A 24,309-nucleotide genomic window follows, 5' to 3' on the forward strand; every position below is an offset into this window, starting at 1 on the left:
CATAATTATTAGGCAACTTAACAAAAAACAAATATATACCCATTTCAATTATTTATTTTTACCAGTGAAACCAATATAACATCTCAACATTCACAAATATACATTTCTGACATTCAAAAACAAAACAAAAACAAATCAGTGACCAATATAGCCACCTTTCTTTGCAAGGACACTCAAAAGCCTGCCATCCATGGATTCTGTCAGTGTTTTGATCTGTTCACCATCAACATTGCGTGCAGCAGCAACCACAGCCTCCCAGACACTGTTCAGAGAGATGTACTGTTTTCCCTCCTTGTAAATCTCACATTTGATGATGGACCACAGGTTCTCAATGGGGTTCAGATCAGGTGAACAAGGAGGCCATGTCATTAGATTTTCTTCTTTTATACCCTTTCTTGCCAGCCACGCTGTGGAGTACTTGGACGCGTGTGATGGAGCATTGTCCTGCATGAAAATCATGTTTTTCTTGAAGGATGCAGACTTCTTCCTGTACCACTGCTTGAAGAAGGTGTCTTCCAGAAACTGGCAATAGGACTGGGAGTTGAGCTTGACTCCATCCTCAACCCGAAAAGGCCCCACAAGCTCATCTTTGATGATACCAGCCCAAACCAGTACTCCACCTCCACCTTGCTGGCGTCTGAGTCGGACTGGAGCTCTCTGCCCTTTACCAATCCAGCCACGGGCCCATCCATCTGGCCCATCAAGACTCACTCTCATTTCATCAGTCCATAAAACCTTAGAAAAATCAGTCTTGAGATATTTCTTGGCCCAGTCTTGATGTTTCAGCTTATGTGTCTTGTTCAGTGGTGGTCGTCTTTCAGCCTTTCTTACCTTGGCCATGTCTCTGAGTATTGCACACCTTGTGCTTTTGGGCACTCCAGTGATGTTGCAGCTCTGAAATATGGCCAAACTGGTGGCAAGTGGCATCTTGGCAGCTGCACGCTTGACTTTTCTCAGTTCATGGGCAGTTATTTTGCGCCTTGGTTTTCCCACACGCTTCTTGCGACCCTGTTGACTATTTTGAATGAAACGCTTGATTGTTCGATGATCACGCTTCAGAAGCTTTGCAATTTTAAGAGTGCTGCATCCCTCTGCAAGATATCTCACAATTTTTGACTTTTCTGAGCCTGTCAAGTCCTTCTTTTGACCCATTTTGCCAAAGGAAAAGAAGTTGCCTAATAATTATGCACACCTGATATAGGGTGTTGATGTCATTAGACCACACCCCTTCTCATTACAGAGATGCACATCACCTAATATGCTTAATTGGTAGTAGGCTTTCGAGCCTATACAGCTTGGAGTAAGACAACATGCATAAAGAGGATGATGTGGTCAAAATACTCATTTGCCTAATAATTCTGCACTCCCTGTATTTATCCGGGTACAAGCATAGTCACCTCTTTTTCAGGTCGCTCCAAGCGTCCATCTGGGGGCAGCAAACGCAACGCACCTCCTCGGGTGTCAGGGACCTAACGTTTCAGAGACTACGTCTCTGCTAACCCCCCCCCAAAAAAAACCTTGCTCTCTCTTTCAGCTTCCCAACATGTCACATCATTCCGAAATCGATGACTCCGCTTCCCTTCCGGATTCCCTGGCTTCCAGCCACGCCAGCATGGGGTCACTCCGGAGCTGGACGATCCCCCAAATTATAGCCGAATTAACCAAACGAGGGATTCGTTACCCAGCTTCGGCCAGGAAGGCGGAGCTTTATCGACTCCTGGTGTCCGATTCATCCCACTCTGAAGAACAGGTGTCAATGTCAACTATGCAGTTGTCATTGACTCAGCTGCACGCCACCATCAACACCCTAGCCACCTCTGTATCGGACATTCAGACCAGGCTGTCGGCAGTAGAATCCAGAGATCCGTCTCCCAGTATCCCCTCCTCTCCCGGTCGCTTCCACGTCCCAATCCACATCCTCAGGTAGGGTTCCCGCCTTGCCTGAGGTAGCCCCGTCCCATTTCATGACTGACACCCTCAAACGAGACATCTTGCAAGGGAAGGACGTCGATTTGGCCGCCATCCTTATTGCCACCCACGGCACGGTTGAGAATAGGACCATAGCCTGCAAGAATGTGTCAATAGTTCTCAGGTCCAGGGATGCCCGATTGAACAGGAAACTGTCCATTCCAGAATTCGTCCTGGCCTTCAGCCTGTTCAGGGACATAATCTGCTCCGCCTTCCCCAAAAGGTGCGAGGAGCTGGATTTGTACCTGTACAGGGTCACGGATCTGGGGCACAAGTATGGAGCGGCCCTCGCCCAGTTCCAACGGGTCACCAATTGGGCATCCCTGGACATGGAGCTGTTTTGCCAACATTTCGCCAGTCTTAAAGCCCCCGCTTGCGCATCATGCCAATCCATTCTGCATGCCTCAGACTTGTGTCCAAACCCCAGCCTTTCATCGTCCCTGCCCAGGTCTGTGTCCTCGGGGTCCCAGCCTAGACACAACTTGGGCACCGACAAGCTGGGTCGACCCATAGTTTTCCTAGGAAATAGGTATGCAACAACTACAATTTTGCAACCTGCAACTACAACCAGTGCAGAGCACTCCACGTCTGCTCCACTTGTTTCAGGGCCCACCCCCTGTCGGTTTGCCCAAACAGATCGGCCAGGAACAAGTGACTAGGCGTGATCAACGTGGACCTACTAGCCGCACTTCTCCGTGACCATCACAATCTCCACCAGGTTTACTTCCTCATCGACGGTTTCAAGGAAGGATTCCACATTGGTCTCGTGGCCCTTCCTCAATCATCTTGGGAAGGCCCCAACCTCAGGTCCGCCGTTTCCGATGCCGCTTCAGTGGGTCCTCTGGTCCAGGCGGAACTGGAGAAGGGTTTTCTCATCGGGCCTTTCTCCAACATTCTGTTTGATTACTGGAGGATAAACCCTATTGGCATCGTTACCAAAAAATTTGCCAATAAAAAATGATTAATTTATGACCTTTCAGCTCCTCATGGTTCTCACATCCCCAGCCTCAACTCCCTGGTTCCGTCGGAGGAGTTCTCGATGAAAAGCAGGAATTACAATCCCTGCTAGGCATGCTGAACTTCGCGGCCAGGATCATGCCCCAGGGCAAGGCCTTCTTATCCAGACTATTGGATCTGCTACCAACTGCCGCAGAGCAGGACTCCCCGATAGTCCTGGACGCACACGTGATGGTGTATCTAGCCATGTGGAATTCCTTCCTGACCCGCTGGAATGGGATCTCCCAATTCGTCCCTCAATGGTGTCCCTCTTCGCCCACAATTTTTTCTGACGCCGCTGCCTGGCCATCTACAACACCCAGTGGTTCGCGGGCCACTGGCCCCCCGAAATCTCTTCACTCAGCGAGTACCTCAGATCCTCCCCCCTCCTTGAGATCTACCCAATTGTAGCGGCCGCACAAGTTTGGGGCAGGCAGTGGGCAAACTCCAGGGTGTCCAGAACGCCGCGGCAGACACACTGTCACGCTTTCATTTCAACCGTTTCAGGTCATGCCAGAGGCGGATCCAGCAGGATTGTCCCCTCCGGAGTTCAACACACCACGCATGGACTAGCGCAAATCATTTCATCCGCCAAATCCCTCATGCAAAAATCACTATCAGCCAACACAGCTAAAAACTATAAAACCGGTTGTAACAGCTTCCAAAAATTTTCACGTCTCAATCCTAGGAGCGGCACAGATAGGACCACCTATTTGATGGCTTTTTTTTAGCTTATTGTCACCATCACCTCAAACTTGGCTACAATTCCATGAGATTGTACATGGCAGGGGTGCAATACTACTCCACCCTCAAACATCCCGGTAGTAAGGCGATATTCGCGTCCCCCGCCATCAGGGCTGACCTTAGGGGAATTCAAAAAAAGCAGTCTGCCATGCACTCCCACCAGGCAACCAGTCTCAGGGGATCTGTTCAGGAAGCTTTCCAATTCCCTAGACAGCAACGCTTTCGGGCTCCATCCCAGCACCATCATAAAAGCGGCCATGTATTTAGGTTTCTATGGGTTTTTGCGGCCAGGGGAATTCACAGGTTTCTCCCCAAAATCCAAGGGTCTGATCAAGAGCCAGTTAACTTGGAGTCACGACCATTTCATCCTGCTATTACCTTCCACCAAAACGTCGCAATCAGGGCCTCCAGTCCCAGTCAAGTACTTCAGGTCCTTCAATAAATGGTGCCCAGTCCAGGTTTTCAACCAATTAATTAGCTCCTTGGGTCATTCCTCCTCAGACAGCCCGCTGCTACCCTTCAAATCCAAGCCCTGCACGACCACGCAATTCATTTCCCACATTCGCCTTCTAGTCGCCGGCCTAGGTGTCGATCCCAAAACCATTTCAGGTCACTCGTTTTCGGATCGGGGCGGCTTCCGCAGCCTCCAAGCACAACGTTCCCAGTCATATCATTCGGAAGATGGGACGTTGGGAGTCATCTTGCTTCACCAGGTACATTCCCATTCCGCATCAGGAAATATCAGTTGTTTTCCGCAAACTGGCATTGTAAACCATGTACCCTTCAATAAAATACTAAATCTACGTTTTGCCTTGCTTTTTGGCCCCTTATAGGCTACCCACGTTTCACACCTATGGGCACAACCCAAGCCTACTTAGTTAATGGTACGTTCAGGTTTCCTGGGTTCACTACTAGCGCCAGTATCCGTAGCCACGACCATAATATATATATATATATATATATATATTTATTTGGTTTTTTTTCAGTACAGATCCGACAGACAAAAAAAATTGCAGCTTTTTCAATCAGAAAAAGTATGTGGAGGTGTTCTCCTCTGGTAGCATTGCTTCAATATCAGCAAAACATCTTAGTTTTCAAGCTGGGTTGTGAGTATAATTACATCCCTACCTTATCCTTTTAGTAGATGAGCATGCAGGCAGCTAAAATAGAAGCTATTCCTTTGAGAAGTGAGAGAAATCATGGCAGCAAGCCTTGGCAGCATCAAAACAAAAGTGCTTTACAGAGCTGGGCAAGAGAATTTAAAATACACTAGTGGAAAATCAAAGAGAACACCTGGAAAACAACGATAGTGCTGAGAGGGACAAAGAATAAAGTCCTAGTGTTGCTTGATGAAAGATCATCCAACCAAGGTACTGTACCCTTTATTTTGGGTCCTGCAGCAGGGCATATGTTGAGGCAGGGTTACATTAATACTGGGTGGCATCTCACCTAGTATGCTTCCCTTTGGTTAATCTGCATAACTTGAATCCCTTGCCATTTATTATAAACTACCTAATTCCCCTGAAATTTGCTCCCAGTTTTGCTAGTCTCTATTTATTGACAGTAAGTTGTAGAAGGGGTTAATTTATTTGGAGCACTTTATTGATGATTATTTGTGTATTTGGAAGGGGAGTGAAACTTATTTTACATGAGTTTCTTAATTATCTAGGACCAGTAATTGATACAGTATATTGATTTAATGGAAACAATAGGTCAAACAGGTTAATTTTTGGTGCTGGGGATTTATATTAAAAATGGTAAAAGTTATACTCTTCTAATGTACAGTAGATGTTCTCTTTCCTCATTGTCTTCATTTGGACCAGACTGCCATGACAACTTCTTTCTGACGTGTCTCATCTCTGATGAGTTGGACACACAAACATCTTAGATTCCTCACTTTTACATCATCCGCCCCCTCCTGGTGCTCCAACATTGTTATCCGGCTGCTTCCACCAATACTGTGCCCACTATGTTTCCCAATGCCTACAAATACTATAGTGCAAAAATGATAGTACCATACAGCTTGTCCACGCATAGTATTAGTGCTCCCAGACTGCCCTTATTAGTAATAGTGGCCCCTATAGTACCCCCAATAGTGATAACACTCCACAAGTGTCCCCATTAGTATCAATACCCTCCATGTTGTCCCTAATAATAATGCCCCACAGTAAACCAGTACTAATAATGGCACCATAGTGCTCCCAGTAGTAACAAGACCCTCTGTAAGGCACCCCTATAGAGCCCACAGTAGTAATAAAGCCCCCTGTTCCCAGTAGTTATAATTGCCTGCTGTGGCCAAAGTATTTAATATGATCCCTATAGCATCTTCAGTATTTATCAAGCCCATCCTGCAGTCCCACTTGAAGTTATAACTCCCCCTACATTATTATGCCCCCTTGTAGTGCCTCCTATATTATAATGCCCCCTGTAGTGCTCTGGCCTGTATTAATGCCCCCTTGTAGTGTCCCCTGTATTATAATGCCCCCTATAGTGCTCTGGCCTATATTAAAGCCCAACTTGTAGTCCCCCCTGTAGCACTTTGGCCTGTCTCAGATGCCTCCTTATAGTGCTCCCTGTATTATAATGCCCCCTTATAGTGTTCTGGCGTATGTTAATGCCCCCCCCCAGTAGTGCTCCCTGTATTATAATGCCCCCTGTAGTGCTCAGACCAGTATTATAGGGGTTTTCTAGGATTTTAATATTGAAAACCTATCCTCAGGATAGGTCATCAATATCATATCAGTGGGGGTCCGACAACCAGAACCCCTGCCGATTAGCTGGTTGAAAGGAAGGCAGCACTCCGCGCGAGCACAACCTTCACTTGTTTGTTTACCTGCTCACCGTCGACAGCGCACCGGTGAGTAGTGTAATTACAAGCCATCCCATTCACTTTTACACACTTGAATAGGAATGAGAAAATAGAGAGATAGACCAGGCACTCTAAATATGTAGCCAAAATCGGGACATATATATTTAAAATATTTGATTATTTATTAAAAATATATAACATAGCAGCAAAAAAGATAGATAGCAGCAATATCTAATGTGACATAGCAGCATGAATAACGAGTGGCATCAATGATAAATAAATCGACATATACAATAGCATAAAAAATAGATTAGCAGCAGTGAATATGCAGCAAATGGTGCATTCAAATAGTATCAATAATTAAAATTCAACCATAGAGAAACCGCAATCTTTATGTGGGTCTTTGTATATACTATTCCTCCTATACTGCAATGGAAAGTGCATGTGTGTTCAATAGCAGCAATAAGTAACCAGCAGACCGCAATCCATATATAGGTCTTTGCATGTGAAATCCCTATTCTGCGGGATAATGCTGTCTGAAACAAATGTCCTTAAAAAATGGTAGATTCTTTGCCAGCATGCCGGTGCAAGGTATAGCCCATATGCGTTTCGGGGATGTAACAGTGACCCCTTCCTCACATGGCCAGTTTTACGCTATGTTCTTCAGTTGGATGGGACGGGGGCAGAGCGAAGGCAATGCTGGGACGCAGACTCTGGCCCCGGCAAATTTACTAATACTTACCGGTATTCCCAGAAACAGGTGTAAATGTTGAAGATTCTGATGCAGTAAACTGGCTCCCTCAGAAGCTGTACCCACAGGAGCCCTACTGCCACCTGGATATTTATTCTCTAATACAGCACTTGGCTATTCCCAGTGGTCCCATAGAACATGAATAGAGCGGCAGGGTGCGTGACTGACCTGCTTTTCCACCAGATTAGGGAAACAGGACCCCCATTCTCTGGATTGTGGGGGTCTTAGTGTTTGGAACCCACTCAGTTAATTATCCCCTATCCTGTGGATAGAGAATAACTCAAAAACTTGGCACAACCCCTTTCAGGACAGATATAACTTCTCCGCAGTTTTTTATCCACTCTGCTTATGCACACAACCGTTGGGTGTTTTGAGGTCCATAAATTGCAAAACACGAATAACCGGCAGTGTGCATTCCGTATTTTACAGAACAGTTGGCCCCTAATAGAACAGTACTATCCTTGTCCGTAATGTGGACAATGATAGGACATGTTCTATTCTTTTGCGGAACGGACATACGGAAACGGAATGCATACTGAGTAATTTCCGTTCTTTTGCGGACCTATTGAAGTGAATGGACTCAGGGGAAAACAATATGTTTGTGTGCATGAGCCCTAAGGATGTATTAGCCAGCCTGATGTGGCAGATGATTGTCGGAAGGGAAGCGTTCCCTACCGGCAGTTGCCTGCTCGCTTGCTGAGGAGACAGCGGCTATTACATGCAGCGATCTCCTCCTTTGGATTGCCCGATGATCAAGCGTTTGCTTGTTCATCGGGCAATCGACGGCAGCTTTACGCTGCAAAATGATCGCTCATCTGCTGAAAAATTGGCAGGTGTAATACAAGCTCTAGTTTTGGCTTCAAAAACTGCATAAAAAACCTGAACGTGTGACAGCAACTTTAGGGCACCTACATACTTTTGCACATATTGTTTCAGCGCAAATTTGTGAGCGGAAAAACTGCAGCGTAAGGTCAGTGGTGGAGATTTATCAAAACTGGTGCAAAGGAAATCTGTCTTAGTTGCCCATAGCAACCAATCAGATTCCACCTTTCATTTTCCAAAGGAGAGCTGAAAAATAAAATGCTGAATCTGATTGGTTGCTTATGGCCAACTATGCCAGTTTTCCTTTAGGGCTTTTTCACAGGAGCATGTCCCTTGCGGGAATCACGCTCCGTGCGAGAGAGCGATCCTGATTGGTTGCTATGGGCAACTATGCCAGTTTTCCTTTACACAGTTTGATAAATCTCCCCCCATTGTAGCATTTATGCTTCAGATAGAGCACGTGTTTTATTTGAAAATCCTCTGCATGCTGAGAATTTACTGTAGATGTGTTTTATATTGTGACAAGACTACAGTAAGCCCTGCTGCTACATGTACTGTACTTTTTGGTGGCAGATTTCACAACCCAAATTCTGCAACAATTACCCCATATACAGTATGACCTCGTCCTTATGTAGTGCATGAGCCCCGATGGATTTACATATAGGCAGTACAGCATAAACACAAATGGCGGTTTTCAGGGAGCTGAGCTGAGACCAGTGACATTTGTAAGTTGCTTTGTGTTTTCTTCCTATTAATGTGTTAAGGGTTAAAGTTCTCTAGAAAGACACATGTAAACTATCCTGATAATGAGATGCAGCTCATTACATGTTAACCCTATAAATTACCTATGTAGGGGGTATAAGGTACTTTGCTTTTCTGTAGCCTTCACAATAATAACTCAAATGCTTAGTCTTGGGGATCAGAATGCAATCACAGTGTGAACACATGTTGAGAGCTGTAACTAATAAATTGTAAATATTTGGATTACATAATAATCCCTATAAAAATTATTTGCTAAACATCCAGGATCTGCAGACATCACACTCACTGATCCAAACAGTAGTCCTGACAGCCTTGGTTTCCTTTCATTAGTTACTTTCTGTGCTTTGGCTGCAATGACCAAAGTCAGGGAACAGCATAATCTAAACCACCAGACTATTGCTCATATCAAGGAACATATGTAGCTTCTCAACAAGGGAGGCAGGAGCAGCCCGTGCCCATGGCTCCAGCATAGCCCTACATGGAGAGGGACCTACATTTTATCAATGAGCAGGGGGAACAACTGCTCTGCTACAGGCTGTGCCTCTGGCACACATAATTTAGCAAAGAGGACCTCTAGGAGAGAGCACAAGGCTGCTAATCTAGGAGATATGACGTCATGTGGACCTCAAGGGGAGGAGGAGGAGGGAGTGTGGAGAGGAAGGATGAAGCAGAGTTGGGTTCTACACGGAGCAGGACACAGGATCTGCAGGCAGAGAAAGGCACAACCCATCACTAGTGAGGACTCCAGCAGTGCGCAGTCTTCTCCACGTCTCTGTTCTGTGAGGACTTTGTGGAGCTCCCGGACCAGTCCTGCTCAGAAGTTTCCTCCACAGCATTAGATGATCTCAAAGCTGATGCGGCGGTCAGGGAGGACTGCTGCTACAGGACCCACCACTCTGTGGACTCTACTCATGGTGGTCTTCTCTGGATGTTTCCTAACAGAAGCCACTCCACACCTCACCTACCACCGACCTGCACAGAGGGGCAAGTAAGTGATGCTGCTTACTATTGTTACTAGAGGAATAAATTCTAAGCCCTATGCTATGATATATAAAAACCCAAATCCTATAGGTCTTTAATATTGTATTGATAACAATCCCAGAACTTACTCTGATCTGCCTAGTTGGAGACAACTAAAGAACACTTAGAAGGAACTTTTCCTGTCTATGACTCCCACAGAATCACGGAATGGAGCTACACAGTCCTGGGAGCTGGGAGGTGTAGTTATATCTGGGATCATATCATATGAAGAGCAGTATATGTTAATGTTTCAAATGAGGCTGTTTCCTTGCCTTGATTGACACTTGCTTTTAGTGCATTGGATGGTTGTGAGTAGGGTTGCCAATCGTCCAGAAATTTCTGGACAGTCCGTAAAAATAGGTGACTTTTTTTTTTTTTCTACCCGTGTCTGTGAAAAAAAATAGACGTGTCCGTGATTATAATTTTTCTTTAATTTTTTTAGACTGGCGGTATTTGACTAGACTATTTTGGTGGTAATTATCATCATTGTACATCTCTCAGTAAATGCTGGTAATGAGTTCTTATCAGTATATGGAGCTATAGACATATATTACAATCTTTAGCATTAGTTATGGTTTTACAAAACTGTCTGTAAAAAATATTGGCTGTAGGTAGTTTTGGGATAAGTTGTCCAGAAAAAATTAAAAACTCTGTTTGTGAGGTTTCTGCCTAGGTTTTTGGACAGATGCAGAGTACAGACTGAAATGGTGTGAGGTTAATTTCATTCTCATGTTCTTTGTATCCTGGCTCCTCAAGAGGGCTGCTCATTACCTTTTGTTTAAGATTAGTATTGGACTTCATTCTTGTAGCCACTTATTGCCCTATAATATTTACTGGGCTACATTACCTTCATAAAATGCTACCAGTATAGGTTTAGAGAGGTGACGTTTGGTAATTTATGTGGACTTTGTAGTGATGGAATCATAGCATGTTATTAGGGTGAATTACATTAATTAGGCTGTCAGGAGAAGACAAAGTTGAAAGTTGATCATGCAAAGTACCTGACTATTGAAATCTATGGGAGTTACAGAAATAAAGTGCCTTGGCTTGTATGGGTCCAGTAGATATTACAATACTGCATGGCACAATCACTCTCACGACCAGGATGTGTAGAGGATCTTCTTTTATTGGTACAGTATGGTATTTGGCTTGTATAGGTGTCAGAGGACCCCACCTGTAGATAAGTTAGAAGGTTCTGCAGCAGGAATACCACATTTAATGTCAAATAATGACTCACATCTTGATGCCTCCTTTTGCTGCCATCAAGTGGAAAGGCAACTACTGTATGTGTGTGACAAGCAGCCATGGACAGATGTGCTGTAAGAAATATAGACTCTACAATTGGGTGTGTGTATTTTTTTTTAGAAGACAACACAAAGAGCATTGTCCTGTCAGACCACCTTGGAGAACGAGCATAACTAATAGGTGCTGCCTAATTTACTAGTTGTGACCTCCCTGGTCTGGTCTCTTTCCCACTATAATTTTTACAGTTAATGATAATAGATGTTTGCATTGTCCTGGTGAAGATTTACATTATTCTTCTGCCTTCTTTTGAAAGGTTCACCAGTTATTTTAACAAGGGCAGCACATCTGACTGTAGAATATGCGGGAGTTTAGAAGAACAATTGACTTTGTAAATTACTAATTGACTGCCCTTCAAATAGTCTTGTTTGAAAATGACTTTACAATATAAGAATGTAGCACTGACGTCTTTTGTTCGCTGGCAGATCTCCTGCTTATTTTTTGGTTCTTTTCCATAGGAATTGGTGTGCTTTCATCGTAAACAAGAATGTCAGCTGCACTGTCATGGATGGGAGTGAGAGTTTTATCCAGCCTCAGTACAGATGTACCTGGAACCAGATCCACTGTCAACCAACACTAGCGTAAGTGACCAGAAACCTATCAACAAGTGTTCCCCAGGAACAGCAGGTTTGGAATATTGAGGTGGTAGCACATAGTAGTCAGAAATCTTGTGTGTAAACTATATTATCTAGCACTTGTAAATGTGTTTTAGATACTGGAAGATCTAAATTAAAGTATAGCTCTAGTTATAAAAAATCCTGGGTATGGTGGTCCAACTGCTGAGGCAACCATAAGAAGCCAATAAACAAGGGAAGAGGAATATCTCATGTCCTGTGTGGGGTGCTGTGATTATGGGCAGAGTATATACTGACTCTTAGCTCCTTATCTTTAGTAGTGGTGAAAATGTGTTTGTCACATATTTACTTTGGGAACTAGAGAATTACAGAACATTGACTACATGTTCTTGATAGAGGTTGAAGTAGGACGTATTATTCATTGGACTTGCATACAGCCAATGGAATCTGTTATAACCTAGAATATCATTATAATATTAAATATAATTTCTTAGTGCTAAGCTGTTTCCATAATGCCCCTACATGTGAATGACGGCTATAGAGTCAGCATTGCGCAATGAGCTACACATTTTTCATAGCTCTCTAGTTACGACAATTAGGTCCATGTGATGGCTGCATTTCCTAACCCAAACACGGCTCAACTGACTCAAACTGACTGGATCATAATGATCTAAGATACTGTGAGTTCCAGGTTGAACGTGAGTCTACTAGCGACATTTGAGTACGGGCCAGTAGACCCGTGGTAGGGTTGGAACTTATAGTATCATATATCATTACAATGCCGTGAGCTCAGGAAACGTGGCTGTCACATGTACCATCTTTCCCAGACTAGTTTAGTGTTCTCATTAAGAAAAAGAACATAAGAGTCTTGTAGGTTTGATAGCTTTTAATGGCTAACAAAAATAGAAGTAATGGTGTTGCATAGCAAGCTTTTGAGACATCACCAATCTCGAAAGCTCTCTATGTAACATCATTACATTTTTTTTTTTTTAGCCCTTAAAAAGTATCAAACCTACAAGACTTGTTTTCTTTCTCTTAATGAGAGTAGTGTTGGGCTTTCGAGAATTCGCAAAGCTTTAGAATATAGTGCTATATATTCGTATTCTCGAATATTCTAGATTTTTTTTTTCATCAGTAACCTCCCTTCTTGCTTGTGGGCCAATGAGAAGGCTGCAATGTCTTTGTCTGAGCCTAGAAACATCCCTAGCAACCAATAGGAAAGTTCCCTACCCCTTACTATATAAGAACCTCCCCAGCAGCCATTTTCTGTAGTTTTATGGAATTCTAAGAGAGACAGCAGTGACATTGCTGTGCTCTGTGCTTTGCTGTGTCATTACATTAGATAGATAGTTAGTTAGCATATATATGCTATTACAGATAGTTAGTGGGAGATAGTCAGTGTAGGTTAGATAGTGATATAGTGTAGCTGATAGGTTCTGCTGTCCATACATACATGCTACAGACATAGTGCTGTGATGTCACAAGTTCACAACAATACTTAGTACGCCAATCAGTAATATGTAGTCAGACCTGCTAAAATGTGAACTTGCATGTATTGCGCAAAAATATGCGCATCATTAATTGCAGATTTCACAATTATGAATATATTGGAGCACTCTATCTGCATATAAAGCTATTATAATGTTCTGCCATGCCAACCATTTTCTCTAGTCTCAGAAAACTTCTAGCAGCTTGAAAAATGTAGCAACAGTGACCCATGCCTGTATTGCGCGAATATTACAATCGCAATCAAGAAAATAATCGTGAATTCTCGAATTCGCTAATTTATGACAAATATTTGCAAAATATTGTGAATTTGAATATTGCCCCTGCCGCTCATCACTAAATGAGAGCTCTAAACTAGTTTTCTAATCCGGTACCAGACTTTTTCCTTTATCTTTCCCAGTCCGCACATGCCCATATCAAACTGGTAAATGGTTTAACTTGCTTTTTGTGCAACTCCCATGCACTTCTGTGGGAGTTACCGAAACATCACAGAACAGCCCACTTGGCTGTTCCTGCATTTCTGGCAACCGCATAGCACATGAATGGTTGAGGTACAAATACCCTTTTATACACAGACCTTGTTGCCATATTGTCAAATTATCCTTACATTCTGAAGTTGAATCAAACTGCTTTGCATGAGTAACGTTGAGTTGGAAGACTAAGGCCTCTTTGAAGGATTAGGTCCAGATGCGTTCAGGGTGTGTTCAGTGAACCTCGCACCGTTTTGCAAGCAAGTTCTATTTTTTTTTTGTCAGCGATTGCGTTCAGTTTCTTCTGCGCGGGCGCAATGCGTTTTGATGCATTTTTCATGCTTGTGATAAAAAACTGAAGGTTTACAAACAGCAACCATCAGTAAAAAACGCATTGCATCAGTATTTGCTTCTGGATGCAATGCGTTTTTCACTGAAGCCCCATTCACTTCTATGGGGCCAGCATTGCGTGAAAAATCGCAGAATATAGAACATGCTGCGTTTTTCGCACAACGCAGTACTGATGAGGGAAAAAAAACCGCTCATGTACACAGACACGTTAAAATGAATGGGTCAAGATTCAGTGCGGGTGCTATGCCTTCACGTCGTGCATTGCACCCGGGTGGAAAACTTGCACGTGTTTTAAAGGGGCCTAAAGCAAGTTATTTCCTGGTTAGGAGCCATCATTGCTTATTGATAATAAGCAAAGCAATATTAATTTCACAGTTTCCAATCACTTACTTTCTCATCTCTAACAATTCCATGCATTTCCATTAAATTCAGATGTTTTGTGATCTATGCAGAGGCAGTAGCTCTGTCCATCCTGATCTTCATGGTTCATGAATACCATCATTGTTGCATAATAATGAAAATGTATGTGTCATTCTGGGCTGGATTTTGATTGATAAGATGGCACATGTGTCATTGGTGACTGTTACCCATATAGGAGACCAGAATAACACAGAAATGGCAGAATCTAATGATATAATTTACTGCTTCGCTGTTCAGGGAGTTATGTTTCAAGGTGTGGTTTGTTGTAGAGGAAATGCTCTTTCATTAAAAATTCTTAGCCTCGCCAAAATAACTAACAATGGGATGATAGCCCTGCTGTAGACCCTTGTCTGAAATACTGCTACCAGCGGAATTATTTCTCAAGTTCAGGAAATGGTTAATAAGGGATGTAAAGGTAGTCTCACCACTCTGGCATGCTATAAGATATCTCCTTTGTTCCGTGGATTCGGAAGGCGTGTGTGTCATATGGTCCTTTTTAAACACTCTTACAACATACTTGAAGGAGAAGAGCCTGGTGAATGCTGTGCTCTGATTCCTGGTGAATGCTGAGCAATGTGATGAGGCACAGCCAGCTATGCATTAACCTACATTCACATCATGAAAGCCCCTCTCCATGGTAATTAGTGGGGGTTGTCTGTGTTTACCAGAGACGGAAAAGTAAATTTGCAACCACTTAACAGTCCTCATCTAGCAGGCACCATAAGCCACTGATGAACTCCTATACAATCGCTGTATGGAATCCACATATTGGTCAAACAAAATCCCTCATTAATCAGTGGCCAACATTTCCTTTATTTCTTCTTTCACCATTTCTCCATGTTTCCATCTGGTGGAAATTAAAGCCATGTCACATACCTACACACGTTGCTAGGAAGCTCCGTTTTATAGTTTTATTTTATTTTTTTCTTGTAGTTTTGCTTGTTTTTTATTTTAACTTTTATGACGCAGTAGGTTCCAGAATTGCAAACTAGTTGAACCAAAAATCAATTCTCTTTTAGATGCGGTAAATAAGAACAAATTTTCTGTCGGAATCGATTAAGAAAATAATCCTTTGTTGCAGCAATACTTAAAATATTGCTGTCACAAACGTTTTTTGGTGCCCTCCGGCAGGGGCGTACCTAGATCATTTGGCACCCTTAATTACACACACACATCCCTTAATTACAAACCCCCACTTAATTACGCACACACACACCCCTTAATTACACAATTATTTACTCACATTTTGATGATGCCTCAGGCTCCGTCCGACCGCTGGTAATGGATCCTTCCGCTTCTTTAAAAGATCCGTGAAGGCGGCGCGCCGCCGCAATAATCCTTCCACAGAAGCCGGCGCCTGGCGGAGTTGCGTCGCGGTGCAGCAGTGGATGGAGGGGTGACTCCGTCATGGCACCCCCCTTGTGAGTGGCACCCGGGGCGGGCCGCCCCCCCCCCCCCCCCCCCCTGGTACGCCACTGTCCCCCGGTGCTGTTTTAATTCTTACCGCCCAGATCCTCTTGTACATGGGTGGCGGCGTGGCTTCCACTCACCATCAGTGAACACATTAGGTGGACATTCTGAGAGGGAATCAAAAGAACACTAGTATGAAATCTAAAAACTGGAGCAATTCTTAATGAGATATAGATTTTCTGTAATCTAAAGGAGAAATATATTTAATCATAGGACAACTCCTCTGATTACTACCGGGTGGCATATTGATCATACTTAGCGACATTTGTGTTCTTAAATACTGGGCATTTACAGGGATTACTGGGGCCTTCTCATAATAGATCCTCAATATCTGATAGGTCCTGGCACGCCCGCCCATTAGCTGTTTGAAGAGGCCCCTGAGCACTGACTCATTTTCCAAGGCCATTGACATTATGTTCATTGGTCACATGCCTAGTCCTATTCAAGTGAATGGACCTGAGCTGAAATACCGAGCACAGCTGCTATACCGTGTACAATGCCTCCGTGTGCTTCCGGGTCCAAGCCCCTGTGCCGCAAAAGATAGGACATGTCCTATCCTTGGCCGCATTTTTTGGATTGTGGAACCATGGAAGTCAATGGGCCTGCCTCGCGATGTGGCATGCACACAACCGGTGTCCTAGTACAGCCAGGTCAGAAGAGCTGGTGTGTCGTCTTTAGACGGGCTCCTTTTATATTGCACATTCTACATGATCTGATCAGTATGTTAATGATGTTCTATTTAGAGGAACTAATGCTGCAGCCAATTTCCTCTCCTCTGAGATATATCTAAGAAGGGAAGGGCTGTTTAGAATCCTGTGGTTGTCATGGGACACCAACATCTGTCTGTTTGGTCACTCACAGTAAGGCTGGGTTCACATCACGTTTTATCTCGTTTAACATATATGTTAGAAAAAAAAATTATATAAAAATGCAGCACAAAACATTTCTTGTATCCTGCAGAGTCCGGAAGAAAAAAAGTAAACAATGTATGGCATCAGTCTGAGGCATCCATTTAACATATACATTAAACGGATGGGAAAAAACGTGATGTGAACGCAGCCTTATGTGCACTTTATCTCTTTCACTGTATCTATATGCAGCATCAATGCTTATGTATTCATAATAGGTGAAATGTTTTACTCCCGTATATTGTGATTCTCTTCTGTATAGTAGAGGTTCCTGAAGATTCTTACAAGAAAGGAGCTTCTTGGAGAGTCTATTGGTGGCTTACATAACAATAAGACAATGCTAAAGGGAGCACTACTTTTCTCCAAAAGGCAGTGGGTGTCCGATTTGTTTCATGTCCTTTGTATAGAGGAGGAATTGTTAAAGGGTATGAGCACTTTTGCAACCATTTTTATAGCTTCAGTGCACTCAAAATAATAAAGCAGATCTCCAGTATCCCCCTTTGCATTAGCATCAAGAATGTGACAGTTAACTGATAATCTTCATATTTATCAGCTATCTTTCCTTCTTGCTATGGAAATGAGCTCTTCTCAAGCTGACTTTCTGCTGGGTTCCTGCTTTTACACAGCAGCCAATGTTACCAAGCAGAGCTGCAGCTTTGGCCATCAAGGAAACAGGGGTGGATATTAACCTCCAACAGTAAGAGGCACACAACCAAGAATAATTCCATATTTTCACTATGCGCCCTTAGTCCTTTCTCACCAGCAAGTTTGCCCACATATATAATTGTTGACCACCTATGTTGTTTGAATAACAGGCATAAAGAAATGTTAGCTGTTTTATATCTGTACAGGGTTCACCTTCTTGGTGTAAACAAGAATGTTTTCACATTCAGCAAGAAGAAATCTTGAAAAAAACTTTATTAGAGGGTTTTACAGGCTAAGTTTCCAGTATACAGTGTTGGGTTGTCATTTGCACAGAAGCTTAAAGGCTACCGACACCTTTTATCAAACTGAATTTAGCTATAAAGTTTCTGAGCTGTCAGAAGTTCAGTGATAAGGGCTGAAGATCAAGCTGTCGGAGCAGCCCCGTAATGGATTCAGCACAACTGAGGCAAAGAACAGTAGTCTGTAGTAAATACTGCAGAGGTAAAAAGCCCAAAATGAATAAAATGGAATGATAACAAATTGCCTAGGTGTCCATAACCTTTAACCTCAACCCCCAAAAACTTCTACAACCCTATTTTATATTCAAAGCTTCTACATAGGTTTGAGCAGTTACTTGATACTTTCATGAGTCTTACCCTAGAGAGCTTATTTTACCTCTGTGTCTGACATGAGCACAGAGGGTCACCAATACATGTATTCCCCTGACTTCCAATGTGGGAAAGTATTAATTGGGAGAGAGGCTGCATTATTTAGTTGAGGAAATGTTTTGGCCACCATTTTGAAATTTGCCAAATTGAATTTGGCTCAGGCTTCATGTGATAAATCAGTCTTGGCTACAGATTACTCAGATTTGACCTATCTTTACCTGTTTGAGAGTTAAGTGAGGTCAAAGTTTCCTAAAGTGCTTTACATTCGATCCATCTTTGTGCCAGATGCATATGGTTAAACATTTAATCCATCCTTCATGAACACGCTGAAGACCCGCAGATGATACTTCTTCACAACACTGTAGGATTTGCATTTCAGGTGACCCATATTGTGTATTTTTCTTCTGCATACACAAGGGACTTTAAATGACCCCAGACATAAAAGTCCAAAGGCAGTAAGCCCAGCGACCTTGGGGGGGGGGTGGCATTCAATTGGACCTCTATGTCCAATCCAGTACCTAGGGAATTGCACATTCAGCCATCTGTGTAGAACCACAGTAAAATGCAGAGGTGTGCCATCCTGTTGGAAAGTAATGTTGGAACTCACTGTTGTCATTAAGCACAGATGGAAATATGGTACCCTATAGCATCTACAAGTACCGGTACTTCCCACTATTAAGTGATCTGTCAATAAAAATAAAAAAGCCCTATGATACAAGTCCCCCAAATACCATACCAAACCATGACCTTTTCCAAACACATGTTTTTTGATGGGTCTAGCCATGATGGATTATCATTGGCCAATACCAGAGACTGACTTCACCATTCACGTAAAACAGTGTTCTGTCACTTAAAAGAATATGATAACAATGGATCAGCTTCTGCTTGCACCAAAGTCCATTCTGAAAACTCCATCCATCCGACTGGGCTGTCTTCACTGAGCCGGTGCAGCATCTGAACTTTCTATGGATGTCGTTTTTGACAATGAAGAATTTGCAGTATGGAACATTGACTGATCCCAGTTTTCAGCCATTATCAGCTAGTACTGCATTTTGGGCTTTTAAGGGCTGTTTCACACGAGCGGATGCCGTGCGTGACATCCGCTCCGTGAAAGAGTGCCAAGACCCGATGCAGACTGCAGAGGCACGGAGCTTTAACATGACTGATAATGCTCCGTGCTTCTGCAGTCTGCATCGGGCCTTGGCACTCTTTCACGGAGCGGATGCCACGCACGGCATCCGCTCGTGTGAAACAGCCCTAACAAATGACTTTAGGACCATGATGGCTAACCTCCACCACTCTCTAGCTGTTGTAAAACTACAACTTCCAAGATGTACACTTGCTTGGCTGTTCTCAGAACTCCTTAGAAATGAATGGCGCATGTTGGGAGTCGTAGCTTCACCACAGCTGGAGTGCCAGAGGTTAGCCATCACAGCTCTAGGCCATTTGTGACAACCTCCTCACTCCTGGCAGACCATGGTTGTCCTATCTGCTGTCTGTTAACTATGGATTCAGTTTCACAAAACTCCATGATGATTTTGAGTAAGTTGAGTTTGAAATACAGCGCATATTCGGGTAATGTGCATTGAAGTCTGCTGCAGTGTTATGTGTGCTCCTCCCTCCACACACGATGACAATTTCTATGCAATTTCCTTAGATAATAGCATGATTATTCAACCACAATGGATAAATTGGATATTATAAACATTTACCAAATTTGACCTCGCTTACCTCCTAAACAGGTAAATATAGGTTAAAACTGACTCCTCCAATGTGTTTCAGAGTAAATTCTAGCCAAGATTGAGATATCAAATTACCCCTTTCCCAGCTGAATTCAATATGGCAGATCTCAAAATGGCAGCCAAAAACATTTCCTCCAATAAATAATTCACCAAATAATGCAGATTCCCTCCCAAAGTTCACACAGTCTATTTTCTACAAATTATAATTGAGAATTTTTACATATAAGGGTTTACAGGATGATCTGAATTCTTAGTGCACACAAACCCATATATGTTCATTACATAATATTATCATACAAAGCTACAGGATGTCCATGCCTTCAAGTATTGCAGTGAGATGTCTCCCAGCAGCTCCACTTATCATCTGCTAACAGTATCTTTTTGTTTCTCTCTATATTAATATTTTCCACTTGGAATTCATAGAAAAACATGAGTTCTTCTACATTGGAGCTTTTATGCTTTTTTCAGCTTTAGGCACTGCATCTGATTTACAAATTATTTTCAAGGGAGTGGATATTGCTTACTAGAAGCTATTTCTTTAATATACAAGCCATGGAATCCAAGTTTTTAATGCACAAAGATCTATTGTTTGGTATTGCTTCTTATTACCATTACTTGTCCTTGTGCATATTCACAAAGTCGTTGCAACAAACGTGTTTGTGTTTTACAACCATTTTTATTTTATTTTTTATTCACTTATTTGTATTCTTGGATTTCTTCTTTAGATTTTGGCGCTGATTGTTGTATATGTTGGCACTTTTTTTATCCACTGGCCTTTGCAATGTATTGAGTGAGCTGGCTTTGTGTAAAGGTTTTCTCCTTGCTCCAGCAAATTTAGAGACCTGGCATCCCTAATGGTGAGCGCTTTCAGGAATTCTCTGAGGAGAAAATATAATACAGTCTCCATTTTCAACTAAGCGTTGGTTTCTTTTTTGAGCAAGCTTCTTGCATAAAATAAGTATCGCAATGTAGGTAATACCTGACAATTTTAGGTATTATTATTATCTTCTCAGACATCCAGGCCCCTTTTCAACTCTTTTTTTAGTGAGTTCACTATCCCCACCTCCCCTGGCAGTTTCACATGCTCCGTGTCATCCTTTTACTTCTATCAGTGGGATCTACTGTTAGAAGCTGTGATTGCTGCAGCAGAAAGGATATGCCCTGAGCTTTGATGGGAAGAAAACTGTGGAAGAAAGGACCTGCAGCGTGAAATTAATCTATCAGACCAATTAGAGCAATGAAGGAGATCTCTGGGTCCATGTGAGGTACAGGGCTAGTTTTAGGTTTGTGAGAAAAGAGGAGGTCATGTGCTCTATGATGTTTGGTTTTCATTATGCACCCACTCACAGTTCCAAGGCAAGTCACAGTGCAGTCTCTTCCCAATAGCTGTATATAGGCAAAAGGCAACAATGATGATAATAGGAATAGTAGTACCTGCGCTCCTTCTAAACACTTTGTAACCTTTCCAAAATGATCACAGGCATGCAGAACTATCACTAATGTGGAAGGCAAACCATCCACATGCAGAAAGCCTCACAATCAGCTCTGCAATGATCAACTAAGGGATGCAGATCGTCAAATGGTCAGCCAGACCATTATAGAAGTGTGTAATTCTCTATATCAGCAATAAACAATGAATACCTTGCTAGCATGCAAGGCCTTGTGATTCTAGACAGTCTATAAATGTCTTCTCCAGCTTTCCCTCAGGCATTGTTCTCTCACCAGGAATGATGCTTCTCCTATAGGTAAACTTGTATCTGCCCTGCAGAGCAGGCAGAACTAAAACTGTGAAGTGGCTAATTCAATCCTGACTAGTAAACACCTCACTTAAAGGAGAAAACTAATTCCATCTGCTGAGTCAGGGCATATTTAACTAAAAAGTGCCACCAACAGACAGCTTTTGGGAATACATACAAAGCATAATACAGTAAAAAGCAGGGACAGATTAAATAACGTCAAATCAACAACAGTACCCTATTCCGGGGTACTGCACAATGGAAAGGATATAGACAAAACATATATGTATACAGATATATACCACTGCCAAACTCCGGAAATCAAACTTGTTACTTGTGATGTGTTTTAGTTTGTTCTTGTGTTTGGCTGCTTTGTGATGTCTAGTCACAAGTTCTATTTCAGAGAATAAAAGCAGTCTTTGAATCCGCTTGTTTCTCTGTTACCAAAGAAGGATTTGGAATGTTGTAGCCAATTGAGAAAAAAAACAGTAATGATCGCTGTATGGAAAATCTGAAAATTCTGTCTCACTTGTTACTCGGTAGAAATTAGATTAGAACAATTACTAATTAGTCACAGTATAGAGGTCATATAATGGCAGGTAAGTGTTACCTATCCTGGAACCTTTTGACATCATACAACATGGATGCTCCACTGCGGCCCTCGAGCTGTTGTAAAATTCCAACTACAACAATGCACTGTTGTAGACTGTCCGGGAATGATATATCATGATATAATGTGTGCATCCATAAGGAAAGAGTCTTCAAGAAGAACCATGCTAATTCTACAATGGTATTTGAAACATTAGGCACATCAAGTGTTGGACTGTGATGGCAAAAAAGATTGACGCAGTGTTGGACTAGGCAGCCTACAGTCCACCAGTAAAATTTTATTCTGGGGGGCCTACTGTATAACTTCTTTCAAATATTAAAGGGGTGATCCAAGAATGAATAAGCCCCCCCCCCCCCCCCTTACAATGCTCGGACCCATGACACTGCGTATACTTACCTGGTCCTCGACATTGGTTTGCTCCACAGTCATCTTTGCATCTCCCCTGCCTGCAGGTGCAACCAATAGCAGGTCATGGTGGTGACTGGCCCCTTGTGTTACCTGTGACGTCACACATGATTCAAGAGGGCAGGTCACCACCGCGGCATACTATTGGCTGCACCCCCTTCATCAATGGATGTTGTTTTCTGTAGGCAGAGGAGATGTGAAGACGGCCGTGGAGTGATCCGGGAGGAAAGAGGCGTAGGGGTCCATGTAAGTATGCTCAGTGTTGTGTGTTATTCAATCTTGGATAACCAGTTTAACCGATTCCCATTTACAGATCACTAAAACTGTGCCAAATGCAGTAATAGTAGCCCACTGTCTGTGCCTAGGACTGGTCTGTCCTGGAGACCCTGTCTGTATCCTGCTGACTGACTCTTCCCTTTAACTAGAGCCCTCTTAGTTATGTGAGCCAGGAACACGTGCTCCACAACAGCAGCGGCAGCAAGACGCTGCAGGATGACTTATGATAGGAGCACCTGCCAAGAAGACGGGCCCCTAGGGAAGGAGGATACTGACTGGTCTCTGTGCCTAGAAGTCCTCTTATCCACCATCTCTATAATCATAAACTGGATACTTTATTAAAAAATCTACCCATTTTTATATGGAAGCATAGGTTGGTTGAGATACTGTATGTACCGTATGTGTCCTGTGCCATGTGTCGTTTGTACAGGGGTTGGGGGCAAGATCAGTAAAAATAAACACTAATATGTGAACAAACATATTAAAATCAATGGGTACGTATGCCCTCCGCAGAAAACGGAAATGAGGTCTAACGTATAGTTCCTCTATTTTTCCTCCTGGAAATGAGCAAATAAATTGGCACTGGGAAGACAGGTCCACTTGGAGTCAAGTCCCCTATGTAGCATTAATTTTTTTTTTTTCCAATGGCACCTGAGTTTTTGTCTTGGCGTTCATAGGAATACTGTCAGTTTTCCCTTTACTGCTTGTCTTTGGTACACAATTTTTGTTGTAAGATACTTAAAGGGAGTCTGTCACCTCCATATGGCCATATACAGTGCTTACATGGCTCTGTAGCACACCTATACAGGATTGTAACAGTACCTTTTTGTTCTTTTCTTTAGACTTGCACCAGCAGGAAAAACGAAGTTTAATTCATATGCAAATGAGCACTCGCAAGTGCCAAGGGGCGGCGTTCAGTGTGTAGGTGCCCAGGCTGCTCTGCCTTCTTTTCACTTTACTCCTCCCCAGCCTCTTCCTTTTGCCCGTCCTCCAAGTCTGGACCTATCGATGAGGCAAGAGACTTGGAGGACAGGCAAAGGCAGAGACTGGGGAGGAGTAAAGTGAAAAGAAGGCAGAGCAGCTTGGGCACTTACACACTGAACGCTGCCCCTGGGCACTTGTGGGTGATCATTTGCATATGAATTAAACTTCGATTTTCCTGCTGGTGCAAGTCTAAAGAAAAGAACAAAAAGGTACCGTTACAATCCTCTATTGGTTTGCTACAGAGCCATGTAAGCACTGTATATGGCCATATGGAGGTGACAGACTCCCTTTAAAGTGAGAAGATAACTCCAGCTATAACACAGTTCCTTCCGGAAAACTACAGTAATACGGTAAGTCCTAGGCTACTGC

The 24,309-nt window shown here is 43.0% G+C and overlaps 1 protein-coding gene across 1 annotated transcript in view; it reads left to right on the forward strand.

Moving 5' to 3' along the window:
- Positions 1–9,542: 9,542 nt before the first annotated feature.
- Positions 9,543–24,309, forward strand: part of EMILIN2 (elastin microfibril interfacer 2) — a 66,452-nt gene continuing 51,685 nt past the window's right edge. Inside the window, exons 1-2 of the mRNA XM_044294779.1 lie at positions 9,543–9,840; positions 11,633–11,755. Of these exons, the coding sequence (XP_044150714.1) occupies positions 9,692–9,840; positions 11,633–11,755 (272 nt within the window). The 5' untranslated portion in view covers positions 9,543–9,691. The remainder of the gene's footprint in view (positions 9,841–11,632; positions 11,756–24,309) is intronic.

Source organism: Bufo gargarizans, chromosome 5 (genome assembly GCF_014858855.1).
Source record: "Bufo gargarizans isolate SCDJY-AF-19 chromosome 5, ASM1485885v1, whole genome shotgun sequence".
NCBI classification, from domain to species: domain Eukaryota; kingdom Metazoa; phylum Chordata; class Amphibia; order Anura; family Bufonidae; genus Bufo; species Bufo gargarizans.